Here is a 23,472-nt window from a genome sequence, read left to right on the forward strand (position 1 = left end):
CGTCCGGAGACCGTATGGTACAATTTTGTCAAGCGGAGGAGTTAGTAGTTGCTAACACTCTTTTCAAGTTACCTAACAGACGACTGTACACATGGAAATCTCCGAGTGACACCAAAGGTAGAGTAGTCAGAAATCAAATTGACTTTGTCCTTGTTAGACAAAGATTCCGCAACTCTATACTCTCAGCTAAAACCTACCCAGGAGCAGATATAGGCTCGGATCACAATCCTGTAGTAGTCACATTAAGAATAAAACTAAAGATCATTCAAAAACACATACAGAAACAAATTGACGTGAGAAGACTGAGTGAACAACATATAAAAGAGAAAACAATAGTGAACATCAAAGAAAATTTACAAAATATAGAGAAACTGAATAGAAATACTGATAACATAGACCAAAAATGGGAGAATATTAAACATGCCGTAATGCTGGCAGGGAGAGAAAATTTAACACCGAAAGAAAGGAAACATAAAGAATGGATGAATGAGGAAATACTACAGTTGATGTGTGAAAGAAGGGTACACAAAACAAATAATCCGATAAGATACAAAGAAACAGATAAACTGATAAAAAAGAAAATAAGAGAAGCTAGAGAAAGATGGCTAAGTGAGCAATGCCAGGAGTTGGAACAACTGGAGCGAAAATATGACTTTTTTAATGTACACAAAAAGATTAAAGAAATGACAGGAAGGAGAAGAACAACACAGACAGGACAGATCAAAGATACAGATGGTTTACTCATAACAGATTTACAACAAAAAATGAATCGATGGACAGAATACATATCACAACTTTTTGATGACAAAGATAGACAAGAAATCTCAAACGAATATATAGATGATACAGGGCCTGATATAATCAGAGAAGAAATAGATTATGCAATCAAACAAGCGAAAAGTGGTAAGGCCCCCGGTCCTGATGAAATTCCCGTAGAACTGCTCAAACTTATGGACGATGAATCTATTAAAATACACCTAGATCTATTTAACACAATATATAGAACTGGAATAATACCTAGGGAATGGCTCCATTCGACCTTTATACTACTGCCAAAAAAGGCAAATACAAGGGAATGCAGCGAATATCGTACGATAGCTTTGATGAGTCTTACTCTAAAACTGTTCCTGAAAATAATCCATAATAGGATCTATAGGAAATTAGACGTAGACAGTAACACTCAGATGGGATTCAGAAAAGGGCTGGGTACAAGGGAGGCTCTGTTTGCAATGAACGTTCTCTCACAGAGATGCTTAGACATGAACCAAGAAATTTACACCTGCTTTATTGATTTCGAAAAGGCCTTTGACAAAGTACAACATGAACCACTACGACAAATTCTAATAAAGAAAAATATAGACAGCCGAGATATTCGAATTATATGCAACCTATATTGGAATCAAACAGCAAATGTGAAGGTTGAGGGTAGGCTAACAGAAGAAATTCAAATCCGTCGAGGAGTCCGGCAGGGATGCATCTTGTCGCCACTTTTATTTAATCTGTATAGTGAAGCTATTTGTGAACAAGCACTCGAGGAAGAAGATCTTGGTCTGATAATAAATGGTGAGACGATCAACAATATAAGGTATGCTGACGATACGGTTCTCCTAACGGGAACCCTAGTAGAACTACAACATCTCGTTCAAAGTCTCAATATATACTGTAACAGTTACGGCTTGAAAATTAATTTGAAAAAAAACTAAATTTATGGTAATCACGAAATCAAAGAACATCAGAGCTAATCTTGTAATAGACAATACAACGATTGAGCGTGTGTCCTGTTATAAATATCTAGGTGCTTGGATCACAGACGATACTGATCAAACAAAAGAGATTAGATGTAGAATAGAAATCGCTAGATCAGTCTTTAATAGAATGCGCAAACTCTTTTGCAATCGTGATATCAGTATAAAGTTACGAATACGAATGCTGCGGTGTTATGTCTTTTCTACCCTGTTGTATGGAGTAGAGGCTTGGACACTAAAACAGTTGACCACAAAAAACATCGAAGCTTTCGAGATGTGGTGCTATAGGCGCATTCTCAGAATATCATGGATGGACCGCGTCACTAACACGCAAGTACTCCAAACTTTAGACAAAAGATGCGAAATTCTAAATGAGATAAAAACTAGAAAGATGGAATACTTGGGGCACATTGTGAGAGGTGAAAAGTACGAACTTTTAAGAAATATCATGCAGGGCAAAATTAAGGGCAAAAGAAGTGTGGGAAGAAGAAAAATATCGTGGCTTCGTAATCTACGTGAATGGTTCGGGTGTAGTTCGATTGAACTTTTTAGGTGCGCTGCTAACAAAGTCGCAGTGGCCATGATGATTTCCAATCTCCGCTAGGAGTGGCACGAGAAGAAGAAGAAGTTTAACGTCATATAGCAAGAAATCCAAGCAATATGGTATGGGGTGCCATGTTTAGGAAGCAGATCACCTCTAGTTCTTATTATCGACATTCTGATAGCTCAAAGATATATTGGTGAAGAACTGCAACCAGTTTTATATTCCTACCTAGAAACCATTCCAAATACTATCTTTCAACAGAATAACGCAAGACTTCATATTGCCCGTGAAACCAAGGAGTTCATTCAAGAATCTAGTATAGAGACTTTGGAGTAACTGTGAAGATCAGGTGATTTGTCACCCATTGAACATGTGTGGAATATGGTAGGTCGAAACCTAAATCGATTGCTCCTCCAGTAATCTTAGAAAACCTGTGGAATGCCATAAGAGGAATCCAGATGAGTATTCCGCAATATGATATAGACCACTTAATTTGGTCAATGCCCAATAGAGTAACTGAGTGTATAGAAAGTCAAGGAAAAGCCACTTATCATTAATTTTTTGACGAAAATGAAGTTGCAAATTTGTTATCAAATAATAAGAATACGATCATATATACTTCCATAAATAAATATAAAACCCATCCATACAAACCGTTATATCAATGCCAAGTCACATCATCATCTCCTTCTAACTCAATTCAGTTATCAACAGTTTTGTTTCCCGTTCCATAAGACTAAGCGACGACAATCACAAATCTTCGAAATCAATTCAATAAGGCAAACACTCTTACAAAACCACTACCACAGAACCCAAATCAATAGAAGCATTCAAAAACATCTAAACCCCATTACCCCGAAACGTTGCTGCTCAATCAACCCAAAATCTTTCTACCTTTTATTAAATGTGGTACTGACAAGATCAGTAAAACTCTTAACCCTCTAAACAAATCCCCAATGAAGACCATGGTGTCTACGATATACCTTGTTCCAGTTGCCCACGAACATACATACAACAGACAAACCGATAAATCCACAACCGTATTTACGAATATTCGATATCTGTAAAACATTCCGATACTACTTCAGCCCTAGCCCAACATTATATCAGACAGATCTTAAAATACTACTACTACTAAGGATTTCCACAGTTTTCACTGTCTTCCTTCACTCAACCGTTTTCTCCAATTTGCCCTGTCATTCCAGTCTCCATCTCGCAGGGTTCTTTTCTCCATAGCCTCGTCGATTTCATCTCTGAATGACCTTCGGGGTCTTCCTCTCTTTCTTCTTCCAATCGGGCTCCATTCTGTGATTTTGTTTATCCAGCGTCCTCTGTCCGCTCTTCTGACGTGGCCGTACCAGGATAGTCTCTTCTCCTCTATATAGTCGATTATGTCTAATTGCACTCCCATTCTCCGCTTAATCTCTGCGTTTTCAATTCTGTCTCTTTTTGTAAGTCTACAGCTTCTCCTCAGGAACTCCATTTCTACTGCTCTTATTCTACCTCTATTTCTCTTGTTTATTGTCCAGTTTTCGGACCCATATGTCAGGATACTTCTTGTCAGGGTGTTATATATTCTCTTTTTTGTCTTTATCGTAATGTTCTTATCCCACAACACTGAGTTTAGTTGTCTTATACAGTTTCTTGTTTGTCTCAGTCTGTTGTTTATATCTTCTTCTGTTGTTCCCTGGTTCGATATTATGGTTCCTAAATACTTGAATTTATCTGTTCCATTTATTTGTCTTCCCTAGTCTATCTCTAGGTTTCTCATATCCTTATTTTCTGTTGTTAGGTATTCGGTTTTCTCTAAGTTTATTTCCATTCCGTTGTTTTTATATTCTTCTTCTAGTTTTACGAGCATAAAGCTGAGATCTTCTTCATCTTGTGCGATGACTACTTGATCGTCGGCAAAACTTAAGGTGTATAGGTATTCGTCTCTTACTGGTATGCCCATTCCTTCGCACTTTCTCCTCCATGGTTTGAGTGTCTTTTCCAAGAATATTTTAAACAGAGTAGGGGACGTAGCACAGCCTTGTAGAAGTCCTTTTGTCGTCTTAAATGGATTGTAGGCTTTATTTCCACATTTAATAGCTACTTTGTTTTCTTTGTATAGTGCTTTAACTGCTTTTATTAGTGTTTGTCGGATTCCGAGATCATTCATTGCTTCCCATAATTTGACTCTAGGTATTGAGTCATATGCTTTCTTTAGATCAACAAAGGCCAGATGGACCGGTCTACCTTTTGCCATTTTCTTCTCTATCAGTTGTTCTAATGTGTACGTATGATCTAGGCATGATTTTCCTACTGTGAACCCTGCTTGGTCTTCTCCAATTTTTCCTATTATTTCAGTTTCTAGTTTTTCCTTAATAATTTTCCCGTAAAGTCTACCTACCGACGATATTATACTAATTCCTCTATAGTTTTCACATTTTTTCCTGTTTCCTTTCTTATGTATGGATGTGATGTATGCTTGTGTCCATTCCGCAGGTATTTCTTCTCCATTTAGTCCTCTTTCGAACATTCTATGTAGCATGCGGAATAACTTTTCCGTTCCGTTTTTAATTAGTTCGTTTGGTATTCCTCCGGGTCCTTTGGCTTTTTTGTTCTTCAATGTCTTGATTGCTCTCTTAACTTCTGCCAGGCTTATTTCTATCTGGTCGTATGCCCCATTTCCTGCATGTTCTATATTCTCTTCCTGAAATTGGGGACGGTTTTCTGTAAGTAGTTCTACGTAGTATTCTTGCCACTCGTTTTCACTGATTTTGCCGATCTGGGTTTTCTCTGTCTTATTTCGTTGAAGTGCTTTTAATATTCGCCATGATTCTGAATTTCTCGTTCCTCCGATATGTCGTTCTATCTCTGTGCATGCTTGTTCCCATCGTTCGTTCTTTTCATTTGTTACTCTTTTCTTTACCTCTCTGTTTTTCGCTCTATATACGTCTAAGTCTTCCTGTTTTTTGGTGTTTAGGTATGTTATGTGTAGTTTTTTCTTTTCTTTTATGCATTTCAATGTGTCTTCCCTTAATTTGATATTCTGATGGGTGTTCCTTTGGTCGTCTTCTCCAAGAGCTTCTAAGGCCGCTGAAATCAGGCAGGTTTTTATGTGTTCATGCATTTCATCTAACGTGTCATATCTGAATTCTTCTAGTTTTTGGTCTAGTCTTCTTTTGTATAAATCTTTTATTGATTCTTCCTGCAATAGATGTAATTTGAGCCTCTTTTCGTTTATTGTCGTTCCCGTTGTAACAATCGATGTATGTTTTTGTTTTGTCCAGATATAGGGGAATTCCATCCATGCCACCACAAGTTTGTGATCTGTTCCACACTCTGCCCCTCTTTTCACTCTGATGTCTTTCACTTTGATGGAGCTTTTGTGGTTCATGATAATGTAGTCAATAATGGATCTTAGTTTTCTTGTCTCTTGAGTCCATGTGTACTTATGTATATTTTTGTGTTTGTAAAATCCGTTCATAATTTTCAAATCATTTACTTCACATAGTTCTACCAATCTTTCTCCGTTGTCGTTAATTGTGTCTTCTCCAAATGGACCAACTGTTCTGTCATTGTCTTTTCTTCCGACTCTTCCATTTAGATCCCCCACTATTATTATTTCTTGTTTAGGTTTTCTCTTATCCATTTGTTCTTGAAGTTGTCCGATAAATCGTTCTTTCTCATTGGCTGGACTGTCTTCCGTTGGACCGTATGTTGCTAGTATTATAATTTCTCTGCCGTACATCTTGATTTTCAGTTTGGCAATTCTCTCGTTTATGGGTTCCCAATCGTCTATAAATTTTTCCCATTTCTTCTTTAGTAGAATTCCAACTCCAGCTTTTGCGCGGTCTTTTTTTTCTACTCCGCTCCAACAATGGATTAGTTCCCCTATTCTTTCCGTGCCGTTTCCTTTCTTTTTTGTTTCCGTTGTGACGAGGATATCGAGATTCATCTTTTCGAATTCTGATGTTACTTCACTGGCTTTTGTTCTCCAGCCCTGCACATTCCATGTGCCGATTCTTAGTTTTCTCTGTCTTTGTCTTCGGTTGAGTTTCGAAGCCGGGTTTGTTGAACTCAAAGCAGAAGTGCCCCCCCCCCCCGTATCCGATGGGGCTCCCTCCTTCGGAGGTGTGGATTGCCACCCGGGTATTAATTTTAAAATTTTTCATTTCTGCCAATTGTTCGTTAGCCCTTGGATTTTTTTAAGTGTGCTAGGTTGCTAACGCCTAACGCCACAACCCCCTTTTGGAGGACCTATTGTTCAGCCGCCCACTCTGGGTCAGACGCTGTTTGCAGCCGCCCACTCTGGGTCAGACGCTACTGTTGTCAGTTTTGGTCCGCGTCGGGTATTTCATTTCCCCGATACCACCCATATCTGGGAGGCATTCCCCTATCCGCCACCTGGGGACGCGTCCGGTAGAGGATTGACAACCTCCTCCTCGGAAGATCTTAAAATAGATTTCGAAAAGCCAAAAACCATCGCTTCTATTCACTCTTTAAAACGAGAATCATTTGTGAAGCCATCAAAATTGAAAAACGCCCTAATAGCTTAAACACGTGCGATGACGCTAAAATACTGTCGGCAATATGGCGACTGCTGCTTCAGCGACCTCTCGCGCCAACCGATCCCGCTTAGACCGTTTCCGCGCATCCTAAGGGTATAAAAGCAGCTACATAGGGTAATACCGGTCGTCCTCTACACTGAGAAGTAGGCAGATTGAGACCTCATTGCCGTTTGACGGTATATATAACAATGAGTTTAAGTGGGTTGGAATCAATAAAAGTGCTGTTAGAAGACTATTTTTTATTACTCGAGCTTTCGAATATGTAGAAATTCGTTTTCAAGACCTACAAGAAAAAGTAACCGATAAAGTGATAAGGTGAAACAAAAATAATGTTAAAAATAATGTAAATAACTTTATTAACATTAAGTTCTTACATGTTAAATAAAAAATATATTAAGAGGAAAATTACTGAGACGAAAATGAAGGTTTGCCCAACAACATATTACAAATTAATGGTCAGAAAGATTTGAATTTTGACTAAGGTCGTTTTAAATAAATTATTAATAAAAGGGAAAAAGTAATACAATATTTTTTTACATTACTATTCTACTACTACTTTTACTAGCTATAATGCCTGTTTTTATTTAAAAACGCTTTTTATTTTACTAGAATATTGTTATTAGATCTCTTTTTAGGCCCACGTATTCTCTTTCCTCGACTATGTGAGTTATCCCGGGCTATTCTAACTATTTACTGCTTTGTGCCATTCTGTCAGTGTGGCTACATATTATGCTTCTATTAAAAATTTATCTATATTGTCTATATTGAACGTGTTTCTAATGTTACTACTTCTAGATTTTTTCATGAGTGCCTTTCCAGTTATTATTTTTAGGATGCTCATTTCACTTTTTTTTTTTCAGGTACTTTATTGTTGGGCTAGTTTCTGGTCTAGTTTCAGCAGTCTGGTTTTACAGACCTAACTACAGATTTATATATGCGCTTTTTCATTTCTAAGTTTAAGTATATGTTTGTTTTTGTATCGTTCAGGCATCATACTGTTAGGTATTTGCCAATTTCTAACTTCTTTTCCGTTATTGTTGTCTTACTTCCGACACCTTTGCATATCTCAAACCTGAATAAAGGCACTCTTAGTAAGTCGTAAGTTACTTAGTCGAGTAAGGCCTGCAATCTGCCAAGAAAAGACGATTTACTTATAAACACTGCCTAGAATTATTCGTTTTTTAATTATTTTTATAATACATTTAATCTTATTAAATTTTTTACTATTAAATAATTATTTGTTACAGTGTTTGCGAACTACAATTTTAACAGAAATTCAGACAAGAAAGGATTATGAATTCTACTATTCCAGAATGTGTAGATTCAGTCATCTGTAAATGTAACTTCTCCTTTAATTCATGTAAGTCTTATAATAATTAGTATTTAAGAGACGTAAAATGCCAAAGTAGAAAGTTCTAATTTGATACGAAAGAATAGTTATACAGGGTGCGGCATTAATGCGAGGAAGTCCATTTATTAATTTGTTGTAAGAGAAACGAAAAAAATTATTTAGGTAAAAGTTGGAGCATAAATAGGACTATACTCCACAACTATTTTTAAATATACAGAGCCATCAATATTGACAAGATGGAACACATTTTTTTTTTGAACACACTCTATATTTTTACATTTTTTGACTCGTCCTAATGTTTTCGTTTTATTTTTAATATAAGTTTTAGCAGTGTTATACGAGGTAGCTTAAAAAATAACTACGTTTTTTCATTAATTTCGTAGCAAAATCAACAGACTGTAGAATTGTAGAAGATTTTTAATATAGTTTAATATAGTATTTTGATACACAGGGTTGGTCGAAACTTGGAATAACTATTTTCTGAGTTTTCTTAAATGGAACAACCTGTATTTTAATATTGTAATGAAATGTTATTTTATGATTCTTAACCGTGAACTCTTTATATTGCCCTAGTTTGTTTTTATCTGCTAGATCCCAGTCTCTAATTATTTTTCATAGTTACTGTCAATACTAATTTTTTCTCTGACCATCCTGTGATCGCTACCTGTTGTGAATCTGTTAAGAACTGTTACATATTTAATGATATATCGTTCCGTGGATAGTATGTAGTCGATCTCATTTTTTGTGGATCCATTAGGGCTGATGCATGTCCATTTTCGTTGGGACTTTCTTTTGTAAAAGGAGTTCATTGCGTATAGATGCTTTTCTTCTAGGTAGTTCATCAAAGTAGCACCTCTATCATTTCTCTGAGTATACCCGAAATCTCCTATTTTTGTTTCTTCTTTGTTTAGTTTTCTACTCAGTTTGACATTGAAATCTCCAATTACTAGTGTAAGACGATTTTTTTCTTCCATGGCCTTTGATATATCTTCATAAAATAGTTCGATATCTTCATCATCATAAGCTGTCGTGGGGGCATATACCTGGATAATTTTAATTGATGTTCTTTTTATTTTAAGTATGACATAGGCGACACGATCTGATATACCTTTGATAATTTGGACATGCTTACTTAAAGCTTTATTTATTATATATTCTACTCCAAATTTACTATTCTTCTCATTTCCTTTATAATACAGTATTTCTTCTTTTCGTCGAGTTTCTGATAGGCGTATGATATCCCATTTTATGTTTGTTAATACTTCCAGTTCATGTACTTTTTCATCCGTGAACATTAATCTTATATTGTATGTCTCTATTGACAGGTTGACGGATTTTTTTTTTTTTTTTTTTCATTTATGTTGTGCTAGTGTTACTGGGTAGTATAAAGAGATATACAAAGACCTATTAAAAGAACAACTTACATAAAAATTAGACAGTGATGATAAAGATATAGACGAAATAGACAACATACTTACAGCAACGATGATTACATCAGGAAAAGAAATAGCAAAAAAGGATCTAAAAAAGAACAACTATATATATCAACAGAAACAAAGAAGCTTATGGATAAAAAAAGGAAGCTGAATGAAGAAGGCAAAAGGAAATCTATAGAATATGTAGAAATCAATAAAACAATAAGCAGAATGATAAAAGAAAATAAGAGAAAAGAACAAGAAATAAAAATAGAAGAAGTAATACAGAACAACAAAAATATGAAATGCTTAAGACCGAAATTAGGTAAATGTGAAATAAACAAAATAAAAGATGTAAACGGAGTAGAAACAAACATTAAAGATGACATCATAAATATAATTCACCATTTCTACTCAGAATTATATAAAACAAAAAAGGATCCACCAGAAGAAATTAAAAACCAACTTAAGGCTAAAATAAAAAATGTCAACTCAGAGCTACAGCCAGAAATAAGCAAATCAGAAATAAAGAAGTGGTAACTAATACTCTACATTCCCTTTTTAACAAGATATTAAATGAAAAAAGAATCCCAAACAACTGGAAGGAATCCGTAACCATTATCCTACACAAGAAAGGGGATAAAGCAGATATAAAAAACTACCGTCCTATAACACTCCTCAATGTAATGTATAAATACCTAAGAAAAATTTTAACCAATAGATTAACGACAAAATTCTACGGATACCAGTCGAAAGAACAAACTGGTTTTAGAAAGGGATTCAGCACAAGTGACCATTTACTAAGTATGAAAATACTTATAGAACGAGCAAATGAATACCACATTCCTCTATATATAGCGTTCATAGATTTCAAAAAGGCTTTCGACAGTGTCAAACATTGGGCAGTGAATAGTTCTTTGATTAACAGCAGAATTTACCACAGATATACAGAACTAATAGCCAATATATATATATATATATATATATATATATATATATATATATATATATATATATATATATATATATATATATATATAAGGAAGCCAAAACAACAATTAAAGTTTATGAAGGAACAAAATCAATACAAATAAATAGAAGCGTGAGAAAGGGTGACACAATATCACCGAAACTTTTCAATCAGGCTCTGGAAGATATTTTTAAAAGATTAGAATGGGAAGAAAAATAACAGGTCCATTATTTATTAAGGGGAACTTAGATAGTAGAGTTACAGATTACTGAAGGTAATCCTACAGGGTAAAGTATTCGGAAAGCGAGGAATTGGGAGAAGGAGAATATCATGGTTGAAGAACCTGAGGAAATGGTTCTCCACAACAACAACGAATCTATTTAAAGCATCAGTCAATAAAATAATTGTAGCCAGAATGATTGCCAATATTCGGAACGAATAGGCACTGAAAGAAGAAGAAGATAGTAGAGTATACCTCGATTTGTTACAGAATCATGTTTTTAAATGTCCCGCTATTCTCTTCCTGATGTAGATCTGGAGAATGTTTGGTTCCATAAAGAAGGCTGTTCAGTTCACAACGCTCAAATAATTAGGGAGTACTTGTACAATACTTTCCCAAATCGAGTTATCAGTGGAACAGGCGATATTAAGTGGCCTATGCGATTTCCCGATCTTACACTCATGGACTTTTTTTTTTGGGGACAATTAAAAGACATCATCTACGATCAACCTGAGGCTATAGCCCAAAATTTGTAAAAACCGATACAAATGCACCTCCTTATAATGGTCAGTATATTTTTATCGAGTTTACGTTATAAGAAATGAATTGGGTATACGTAAGCAAAACAAAAATCGACGGACGTAGATGCATATTCCTTGCGTTTTTATGTGTTACTAAATGGTTTTCGTCTTCTCGTTTTCTGTCTAGGAGTCTAAGGCTAAGATGTCGGAGGGGATCGGAGAATTACAATTACCTTGTAAGAGGCGATCTTACTGATTTTACCGCTTTATGTAGTTTGCAATATCTAATCCAAAACTTAACGTACTGTATTTGATATATTTGCCAATAATTTTTTTCCGGATCAAAAATGGGTTTCAATTGAGCAAACCCGTAATAGACACTTAGTACTTATTAATTCTCGTAGATTTCCTGGAGACATTTGATATCTGCAACTTAGGCCTATTAATGGTTTATTATTTTTCTAAAATATTTTTTTTAATAATTCTTAATAATTATAATTGGATAATCGTTTTATATATTACATAATATTTGTATTATTACATGTAAAACCAATATACGATAAACACCTAAATTTAAGTTTTATATAATTGTAGCATTTTCTCCAGCTGTACAGTTTATCTTACCCCTATGGAGGCAAATTTTTTGGTGCGCATTTTATGCTGTAATGGTAATAACAGCAATAGGAGGAAATGTAATTGTGATATGGATCATTTGGACTAACAAAAGAATGAGAACAGTAACCAACTATTTCTTGTGTAAGTACTAAATAAATAATAAATTCTTGTTAGGTTATAGGTAACCAACTATTTCCTGTTTTTTCTGTGTCTAGTTTCGGAGTTTAATCCACAATTTGCTCTCCATCTTCAGTACAATAAAAATAAAATTAACGGATATCAATACTAGATAGTGTTGCATCTAAAAGTTTTAAACGAAACAGTTTTTAGAAACAACACCATCTAGCACTGATATCCGTTAGTTTTATTTATATTAGCTTAAGAATAGGGTGCCATTTGTTGAATCTGAAACTACTGACACAAGAATTTAAACATTTTGTGACAGCTCTAAGTTGCAGAGAGCACTAAGTATAATAGACCTACAGGTCCTTTGTGTTTTTCACAGTATACCTTCATATTGAAAGTATGTCCATTTTCGATATACAACTTGTATAGCTTTATTCCAAATTTGTGGCGTTTATCTTCAATATACTGTTTAAATTTCAGGCGTCACTGGAATGACACCATTGTTTCATCTATACAGATATTTTCTTTGGGTACAATTACTTTTTGAACATTTTTCAAAAGCATTATTATTGAAATACCACATGGACAGAAGCTAATCGAAATGGTTTCTCGTCATTATTTTGCTGAAACTATTCTAGCATAAACAATTTTTACTCCAATAATCGCTGAGCTGCGGTGCTTTGAGAAGGCCCATCAGAATACCAGAGAATTTGTCCATCTCGTCTCTATTAGTACACGTCCAAGTCTTTGTTTTTTATGTATAAAATGGAGTTTTTAGCTTAAATTTCTACTCTGCATATATATTTGTCTCCCGAACCGATACATTCATTTGTAATAAATATTTTGAAAAAATCCTATGGGTTCTTATCGATTAGCGCGTAATATTTAGTTTTTATTCCAGGATTGTTGACATTGAATGCGAATGTCTTGAATTTGGATCCATCAACCGTTGTCTATTTTACAGCATTATAAGTGTCGATCTCGGAATTAGAATCAGACTCTACTACAAATTCGTTAGACTTTATTTGATGTTTGTTCAAAAATAAATATATACCTGAGTCCGATTATCCTCGTTTGAATTATCCTTACCAGTATTGCCAATAATAAATTCTTGATTGACTTGTATATTACTGGTACCAGCTTTATGTGAGTTCAATGTATTTACAGATGGAGTGTTTTTAATTTGAGTCTTAATAATTTTTTTTGGCACCATGTCACATTCACTGGAATAACTTCTATCAGAAGCAACGTAATCATATAATAATTCATCTTTAACTGATAAATCACTGCCCCCAAACGGCTACTAATATCTTTATCTCACTTCTGACATTACTTCATCGTAATTTTTTTAGTCAAGAATGTTCAGCTTCAAAGTTCACCACGTTTAACAGTTACTTGTAAACTAATGAAATAATCGCATGTAACCCCCAACGCATTGATATATTCTACCAAGAGTCGATAATTCTGAAACACACTCCAGAACGCTTGACACCGTTCGTCCCACTTTTATTTTATTTTATTTTAATGGAAATTATATTGTGAGTCATTTAAAGGCTCATATTTGATAATTTAAGTAAAATAAATTTCCGGCCCACAGATCACACAAAAAAAATTCATACCGGGGCTTAACGTGTTACAGACGAGCAACTTTTAGTGCGTGGCTGCTTTAAGTGGCTCCGTAGTCGCCGACTTGTGTCTCACCTTCGCCACCAGGCCGGACACCGGTCGCCGTTTTCTTTTTATCAAGGATTGTATTGAGGATTCTTATGAATCGAAACGTTCACTTCTGGTGTCTTGTTTTTAGTTTTTTTTTAATAATTTGTTTAAGTTAAGTATGGAAGGTAATTTCAATTTTAATACGGAAGATTTTATAACTTCTATTGAAGAGGAATCTGTTCTTTGTAATCATAAATTAGAACAACTTAGTGACAAAATCGGTAAAAGAAATAGGTACATGGTAAAGAGTAATATCAAAATTTGAAAAAGATTTTATGGAGAAAGAAAGCAAAGAGAAAACTACTATAGGTATGTAACACTTTATTAAAGAACTTCAATTAAATATACATATAATCTAATTCCCTTGTACCCATAGGGTGTAGGGATTAAAATTAAATATTGATAATTAAATAATACCTGAACTTGCTTAAATGAAATTGATTTTTAAATCTTATCTAATTGCCAAGATACTTGTCATTCATTCATGAAATAGATTGCAAATTGATCTCGAATATTATTAGCTCTTCTACTCCACTTTACTGAATTCACTGTCATATCATCTAAACATTTAATGTTTAATGTATAATCAAAGTTATACCCATCCCTTTCTCGTACAAAATTTTGTAACACACAACAGGCTTTAATTACATATACAGGGTGCGGCATTAGTGCAAGGAAGTCCAATATCTCATTTGTCGTAAGAGATACGAAAAAATTATTAAGGTTAAAGTTCAAGCATAGATAGGACGATACTCTAAAAATATTTTTAAATATACAGGGCCACCCATATTAACGGGGTGTAACAAACTTATTTTTTTAAAGTAACACCCTGTATATTTTTACATTTTTTTACTTTTATCGATGTTCTTGTTCGTTCAATATCAGGTTTGGCAGTGTTTTACGAGGTAATTTAAAAGATAATTACGTTTTTTTTTATTTTTCGCAGCAAAATTAACCCCCTGTAGAATTTTGATATCAAAAAATATATTAAGGTTCAAACTATTTAACGTATAGTCTATTTTGATCTAAAAAATTTTTCAAGCAATCCATTATTAAGCTATGTTACAACCGAAAATATTTAAAAAATAATAATAATTTCTAAAATAAATTCAAATTACGGGGTGACCCTAATTGTATGCTCGGCTGTGTAGTTGAATCTAATGATTTACCATAAACACCAGTATACACACACAGAAACGTTGTTTGATTTTATCAATCGTTTGTGTTTGTGTTTACCGTCTATTGCCCCTACCAATTTTTAGAGAATTGCACGTTTACAAATCCCATTAGCAATTTTCAGCCAGTCCGCTTCAGTTGGAGTAGGAGAGGTTTTCTCTGGTAGGAGTACATATTTCCATCATATATTTTCAAACTGCTTGACAAACTTCTCGTATAATTTAAGCAATAGTAGATACGCTAGTTTTCACACAATATGTAATTCCATCATTGAACATCCAGTAGTCAGATATCTAAAATATGTCAAAAATTAATTCTAATCTTCTATATATTACATATTAGTGAACATAAATTTTGAATAATCTGACTTTATTTTATGTATTCGTTTATATTTTCAGCAAAAACTTATCACCGAAAATGGAAAAGCTTACGTAACAGCTACACAAGAGAACTACTTAAGGGAAAAAGCGCAAAATTTGGTTCAGGTACAAAAGCAGAAGACAATACATATATTTCAATTAGCTAAGTTTTCTGCAAACTGTTAGCAAAACTAGAACATCAAATTTAGTAGAAGAAGTCACAAGTAACGATAATAAAGAAATAAGAGAGACAGACGGAGAGCACTTAGTAAAAAATGCAACACCGAAACGAATTAAATTACAGGAGATAAAAGAAACAATCTGATTAAAGACAAAATGTCTGAAAAGATTATTCCTCGACCCCAAATTACATATGACGAGCACACACTCTTTCTATTATCATTGGCACCAGAACACAAGAAAGTTCCAGAAAATTTAAAATTAGATGTCAAGATGGAGATAATGAACGTTTTTAGGAAGGCAAAGTCCCGATTACAACAAGCATTGATACCTGACCTTCCTAGCACGTCTCAATGATTTCAATAATGTTCTCAAGATTATATACCTTAGCCTCCATTTCAACACCAAGCAATAAACACATATGTAATTCTCTCCATAAAATGAGGCTTCTTCCTTATCATCAGCAGCACAATCGCAATATTAAAAATGTAGTTAGACATTGTTTATTGATTTTAATAATTAAGTACAAACATTGTCAGTTAATATATAATAAATATTTCTTAACTAATTAATAGTATTTGTTTACTACTTATTTTAATGTTACCATAATAGTTTGTTTTGGCGAAATAGATTTAATAATATTGCTTTCGAAGTATATCTTGTAATAAAATTAGCAGCTCATTGAAAAATTTTAAAGAAATCCGAATGTAGTTAAAGAATTTAGTTGGAACATTTTTCAAATCGAAGATCAAAGTATAAAATAGACCTTTTTGATATCTCTGCACTACTAGTGGATCCACTCATAATCTTTTCTTTATTTGTCTCCTCCTCCTGCATTGCCGTCAAATTATTAACCCTGGAAGTTCACTCCTTGGTGTGAGATGTGAGATACTTATCCAGATAAATAGGTTAATATAACTTGCGCAGCAGCAATATGGATGCCCCTTTATGTAAATTTAGTTCGTAGTCTGCCAAGGGCGACAGTAGTTGCTGTCTCATTTGGGTAATATATCCAATCAAGAAAAATTATTAAATACGTGCTAGGTTATGTAACACCCATGTGTGAGGTTTGCAATAATTTATTAACTTTCTGTATTAACTCATGTAGCTGGAAAGAAAACTGGGACAAGTGTCGTCCGTTGACCCAAGCTGAAGTGGAAAGGGAAGTCAAAAATTTATTTGCTAATGAAAACAACGAGAATAATGGTCAAGATATCTTTGGTGCCGATTCCGAGTCTGATGAGGATTATATCGAAGAACAAAACTCCAATACCGATACTAACTAAAGTGGACAAAGCAATATTGCAGTAGATCATAAACCAGTTAGAAATATTGCAAATTTACTTGAAAAAGGCGGACATCGTCAATCTACAGAACAACTCTACAGCAACCAGAAATATTTACCAGGCCCCAAAGAAAAACCTACGATATTTTAGTCTCCTAACGAAGTCTGGAAGTTACTGTTTAATGAACAAATGTTAGATATTGTCCTTGAGTCAAATGAAGAAATCATTCTCAAAGTGAAAGCATCTCTGTGCCAAGTTATACTAGATTAAAAAATAAAACAGAAGTAAAGCCTTAATTGGGTTATTGTTATTACCTGGTACATTACATGTTTCTAATTCTAACGTGAATGAACTTTGTTCCCTACAATTTGGGAATAAAATATTTCGTGCTACGATGTCGCAGCAGACGTTTGAATTTCTGGCTGTATGAAATATTTGCTTGCGATAAGAAAAACAGCGGATAAATTTGCACCCATAAGCCATTATGAGAAATTCTTATAAACAACTGTACATCATACCACACTCCTTTTTAGATTTCTACTATCGATAACCAGCTCATTGGATTCAGATGGAAATGACCTTTTAAAATTCATATGAGTAGTAAACTCGATAAATATGGAATAAAGGTAATGATGATGAATAACTCTTAAACATTTTATAAGGTTAACGCTATTCCATATAGTGGAAAATACACAGGATAATGAGTTAATGAGTCAGTGCCAGCTTTTTACGTTCGAAAATTGTTGGTAGTAGATGGAACCAACCGAAATATAACAGTAGATAACTGGTTTACGTCAGTACCTCTGGCTGATCAAATGATAAAGTAGTTCAAACTAAGTCTCTTGTAGAGTACACTAAGAAAAAATAAACGAGAAATTCCACCGTCCTTTCTTGGTAAAAAAGAAGTAGGTAAATCATTATACTCCAAAGCCCCAAAAAGTTCTTCTTCTGCGTCAATATTACATCAAGATGATTGGTTAAATGCTGTTATAAGAAAACCAAACCTTATACATACCTATAGTGAATCAAAAAGAGGTACATATAAGCTTGACCAACTATACTTGCTATTCTTATAATACATCACGAAAATCCAGACGATGGTCACTAATAATTTTTTTCAACATGCATGATGCATGAAGTTGTATAAATGTAATGCTGCTATTTTCTCTCGCAAATCTTCATTGAAAAAAAAAATACATCTAATAATAGAATATCATTTTTGAAATCTTTGGGAATGACTTTAATTGAACCACGAATACGACAGAGACTTCAAATACCTTCTTTGCAGAAATCAATCAGGCAAAAAATTTATGGCATTCTTCAAGACCTTTCAACACAATATCTTACAAGTTTGATAAAGCAAACTAGTTGTCATTTCTTCAAAAATAGAAAAATAAAGTATGTATACTCGGCTTGCCATAAAGCATATTGCATGGAGCATGACCACTGTAATATAAATGTGATCATCAAAATGAGTAAAATTGAAATACCTGACTAAGAATAAAAAATATAAGTTATATAATCAAGTTGAATATGAGTTATATAGTACGTTAAGTTTTTGATTGGATATTGCAAACTACATAAAGCGCTAAAATCAGTAAGATCGCCTCTTACGAGGCAACAAATCGGCAACATTGTCTCGTACGGAGTAAGTGTAAGTCTCCGATCACCTCCAGCACCTTAGCCTTAGACTCCTAGGCAGAGGCAGAACACGAAAACCGTTTAGTAACACATAACAACGCAAGGAATATGCATCTCGGTACGTCGATTTTTGTTTTGCTTACGTATACACGGTTCATTTCTTGTAACATAAACTCGATAAAAATACACTGACTTTTAATAATGTGAAAAAAAATTTGAGGTTGAATTAAAAATAAAAGCGCATTTGACCTTCTACGGCTGAACAGTATCCCAATCCGTCATAAAAACTTTGCGGACAGAGGTAAGAGTTTCTGCTGTAACAGAATTATTGACTTCCCTTATTCAGTTTTTTAATTCATCCAAATTTTGTACTCTAGCCTCAGGATGATCGTAGATGATGCTTTTAAAATGTCATCAAAAAAAGAAGTCCATGGATGTAAGATCTGGAGATCGCGCAGGCCACTTAATAACGCCTATTTCACTGATAACTCTATTCGGGAAAGTATTGTTTAAGTACTCCCTAATTATTCGAGCGTTATGAACTGAGCAGCCGTCTTGATGGAACCAAACATTCTCCAGATTTACATCAGAAAGATTGAGAATAGCGGGAAATTATTCTGTAACAAACCGAGGTAGATTCTACTTTTCAAGTTGCTCTAAATAAAAAATTGACCTATTATGTGGTCTCCTAAAATGCCAGTCTAGACGTTAACTTTTAAAGAACGTTGAGTTTGGTAAAAAACACTTCTGTGCTGGTTTTCCCGCGCCCAATACCATGTAATGGAAGGATTGTGTCTCCCTACTAACGAAACAGAAAATTAATCAGTAAATAAAATGTTTTTAATAAAATTGGGTTCAACATTAGCCTTCGTTATTAGAGTTTCACAAAACTCCATTTTTCGAAAGTAGTCGTCTGGATAAAGCTGCTGCGTTTTCGAATATTTAAAAACCTTGTGACAATGCTTTCTCGATACTTTCGTTACAGTAACATTGCTAAGATCTAACTCTTTAGCAAAGCTTCTACTTGAACGTGTTGAATCTACCTCGATTGTTGCAGAAATTTGTGTATCCCGGTATTCTCTTTTCTCAACTTTTCCTGCTGGCACTTCTTTAGCGTGACATTTCCTGTAATTTTGAGGCAATAACTACTTTCAAAATTTTTAACAATTTTATGAACTGACTCCACGCAAGGAATTGGTCTTCCCTTAAAAAACACAGAAAATAAATTTACACACTGTTGTCCAGAATTACCACCATAAAACCCATTTTATTATTTAAACCTTTTCTGCGGGCGTATAAACAGACATGTTGTTTACAAAAATAAATTAAAAAACTACGCTCTTATTGCTTTAAACAACCATTGTATAATGACAAATTATTGGCGACGGGGCAGCGAAGGTTCGTAGAAAGTCGACGGCGCGCAGTGTTGCCATTTATAGTGTGTATATCTAATTTAAAACTTAACGTACTATATAACCTTTTAGTTAGAAAAACCATTTTGTTAATGGAGTTAAAAAATTTTAAAATATGTGTCTGTCTTTTTAGATGTTCTTAAATATTTTTAATATTTTTTTTATTGGTTCAATTAAGAGAGAACAAATAAAATGATTGATTTGATTATTCTTGTGTATTCAATAATGATTAGACAGTGTCTGGCAATTCTGAAATATTTACTTTTTTTATTTCTTCATAAAAATCATTGGGTATCCGACACCCACGTGTGTCATTTATATTAAAAAAAAATAGGTGTGATCTTCCAGGGTTAACAATGCACTTGTCGCTAATATTATTTTACTGAGATTCATGTTTAAACTGATGTAATTCTAATCTGTGTCAACCACCGGCATTTCGTGTATACTGCTGACGAATCACCGGTGGCGGACACCGGTCGCTTAGTCTGAAAGAGTACTTAGAAGAAGAAAATTATTTTCTATACGAATCGTATGTAGTACTCAGTTCCATTGTATATTTCTTTTTTATTTTAGTAAATCTTTCGGTAGCAGATACTATGGTCTCAACGTTCAATGTTACGTTTAACTTTGTATATATGCTACACGCAACTTGGCCATTTGGATTAGTGTACTGCAAAATTACGCAGTTTATGGCCGTTTCAACTGTTTGTGCTTCAGTCTTTTCACTTATGGCAATTTCAATCGATAGGTGAGTTTAGTTTAATCTTACTTTTAATTCATTAAAACATTAGAACGGAAAAATTTGTTATGTTATGTGTTTTGTGTAAAACTTGGAGGTTGCTGGTTAAATGAATTATAATAATAATCGAACAAAGAATGCAGTATTTTGATTGTGAATAAATTAGCAACTAATTTAAATATTACGAAAACTAACTAGCTTAACTCATTGCTGTTATCTGAACAAAGAAAAGACTTACCTTTGAAATATGGTGTATTAATTATTGTAGTCAGTGGAGTAGAGTTGTATCTGTCCGTCGCGGCGTCAGCCGAGGAACAAAAAAAGGATATCCCGATAAACTCAAGATGATTACTGTACGCTGTCTCAATAGAAAGTGTCTTGAGATAGTCAGAAAACCCTCTGGCTACACTTCTAGGTGGTCCGTAGGGAAAGTGAGTCAAGTGCATACCCATAAATCAACTCTATTGTATGGCGCTTTTAAATGGCGATAATTCAACTAAATGGTTACAGAAATTTGATATTTTACAGCGTTTTTTGTACTTGCGAAGAAGTTCCCAAAATAACAAAGACAGTGCATCTCTTTGAACTTAAAAACTAAATGACTAAAGTGACAGTTTAACAATGAGAATTTGTTAAACAGAAGAAAATAATATACTGTACTTTTAAAGTAAATAAGTAATTAGAATATGCCATTAAATAAGATCATATTATAATACAGTAATAAAAATATTAAATGCAAAATATGACAATCTTATATACTAAAACACTAAGCCCTTTTCTTGTCCACCACTTTACTCAAAAACCATATTAGATAATTAAAATATTTTTTCGGAATATTATTAGTTTTACGCATGAGATTGTCAAGATATACTTTTGGTACAAAAATTCACTTCCGGTTTTGAGATGATTGGAAGTTAAAATTTACTTTAAGTTTTAGACCCCACAATGTATATATGGATCGAAAGGTCTCGTCGAGACGAATCTAAATATGTACTTCCGGTTGCGATCCGACACCGGAAGTGATCCGAAACGCGCATAAAACGTCAAGATAGAGCAAATCTGACACCGGATTCGTGATCAGCATGCAAAATTAACTGCTAAATGATATCCATGTCGACATTTGATGAACTAAAAATTGCATTCCGGTTTTGAGGTCGACTTCCATAATCACTTTTTTTTACTTGCATTATTATTGATGAATGTTATGTATATTCTTGCTTATATTGTTTGTATTGATCTCTTAATTTTTCTCGCAAAATAAAAATTTCATTTAAAAAACTCGATGTCGAGTTGGTCCGCTAGTAAATACTAAATACTTTCCCAAACATTCGCCTGCTCTAGAAACAAATGTTTTTAAAAACAGCTGAAAGTATAAGTGTAAAGGAGAGACATGAAAAGATCGATGTACTAATAAAGAAGTAAGTAAAAGTAAAACATGGAATGTCAAATAAGCGGCGGTCATATTTTGACCACAGGACATTGTTGGATACCATCTGAAACTGTGCTAAGATTAACAACGCGTACAATGCCATCAGTTAAAAAGAATAGCGTCGAATCAGTAGAATTTTTCGACCTACTCAACTAGGAAGACTGTGTTAAACAGAATACCGTTGCCTCTTTTCCTATAAGAATTTCGTGGGGTACGAAAAACAAGAAGAAGAACAGCGTCGAAATCTCAGCATGGCATCGCATTTTAGAAGAAATTCTTCGACGACTGCTGGGTAATGATATTTCGACGAGCTCAAGGGTACGAAAATGCCAGTTTGTTGAAAATTGTAACAATTGTGCCGATGGTAAAACACGACTAGCACAATCAGAGAGGTTTAGGTAACAAAATGATGTATGGAACTCTCAACATTACAAAATGTGCAACAACTAAATCCGAAATAATGTCTAAAATTGGAATAAATTTAGGCCCTACATGTTCCAACCATACGTGTGTTTCGAACATCTTTAAAACAACTAGGTTGTTCAAAAAAAGAAGAAAATGATGCTTTTGAGCATAAGGAATAGAAGCACTCCTCAACATACCGATAACTATTGTACGGTGAATAATTTCCTCTAGAAATAAATTCGAAATATCCAACTGATTATCCGGATTGGTAATACAGGATGGTATCGATTCCAATACACGAGGAATCGAGATACTTTTTATGTCTCGAACAATATACCATTCAGCTTGATTTTTACGAACGTTTCTGATGAAACAAGACACAAACGCCTTTACTTGGCGCAAACGAGAAAAATATGAGTACATTTTAGACATATGTACCCCGAATGCTAAACCTACAGATGGGTGTAATGGCACTCTAGGGATTTTTGACCCAATTATGGTCGCAATATCCAAGTTAATAGATTCTTTAAAATTGTCTTTATCATGAGACAAGAATTTTGGCACACAATGCCAAGATTTTGATCGAGCAAGTGTATTGGGGTTAGCTCCCCGCAAAGCTGTATCGGCAGCGTCATCATCATACGCCCCATTATGTAAATCTTGTATAGAAAAGTCCTTGGGGACAGTGTAATTTCCAGGTATTTTATTTCCATTACTGTCATATTCCGCCTAATAAAAGGTGGTCAACATTTTCGTGGTGTTGATAAAATGAAAGAAAGCAATGAAAACGAATTGTTTCTCACAATTGTCCAATTTCTTAAAAAATACGACCCTACATTTAAGGCATACTTGGAATTAGTTCCAAAAAATTGCACTTATCTTAGCAGCTACATTAAAAATGATATTTTACGTTCTTCCAAAAAGTTGGGATATTCAGAATAAAGTGAAACCATTTTTGAATATTAAATTATACTTTGCATGATATGAATGTTTCTGGAAGGATGTTGAAGCTGTATGCTTTGACGGAGCTTCAGCGATGTCAGGAAACTTTACTGGTGTATAGAAA

The 23,472-nt window shown here is 34.1% G+C and overlaps 1 protein-coding gene across 2 annotated transcripts in view; it reads left to right on the forward strand.

The window, feature by feature from the left end:
- The window catches only part of TkR99D (Tachykinin-like receptor at 99D), a 90,250-nt gene that overhangs the window by 41,634 nt on the left and 25,144 nt on the right, over positions 1-23,472 (forward strand). For both annotated transcript variants that reach the window (XM_072541603.1, XM_072541604.1), the window contains exons 2-4: positions 8,093-8,205; positions 11,917-12,078; positions 20,407-20,581. In XM_072541603.1, coding sequence (XP_072397704.1) covers positions 8,139-8,205; positions 11,917-12,078; positions 20,407-20,581 — 404 coding nt within the window. In that variant the 5' untranslated portion in view covers positions 8,093-8,138. The remainder of the gene's footprint in view (positions 1-8,092; positions 8,206-11,916; positions 12,079-20,406; positions 20,582-23,472) is intronic.

Source organism: Diabrotica undecimpunctata, chromosome 8, assembly GCF_040954645.1.
Source record: "Diabrotica undecimpunctata isolate CICGRU chromosome 8, icDiaUnde3, whole genome shotgun sequence".
Taxonomy (NCBI): Eukaryota; Metazoa; Arthropoda; class Insecta; order Coleoptera; family Chrysomelidae; genus Diabrotica; species Diabrotica undecimpunctata.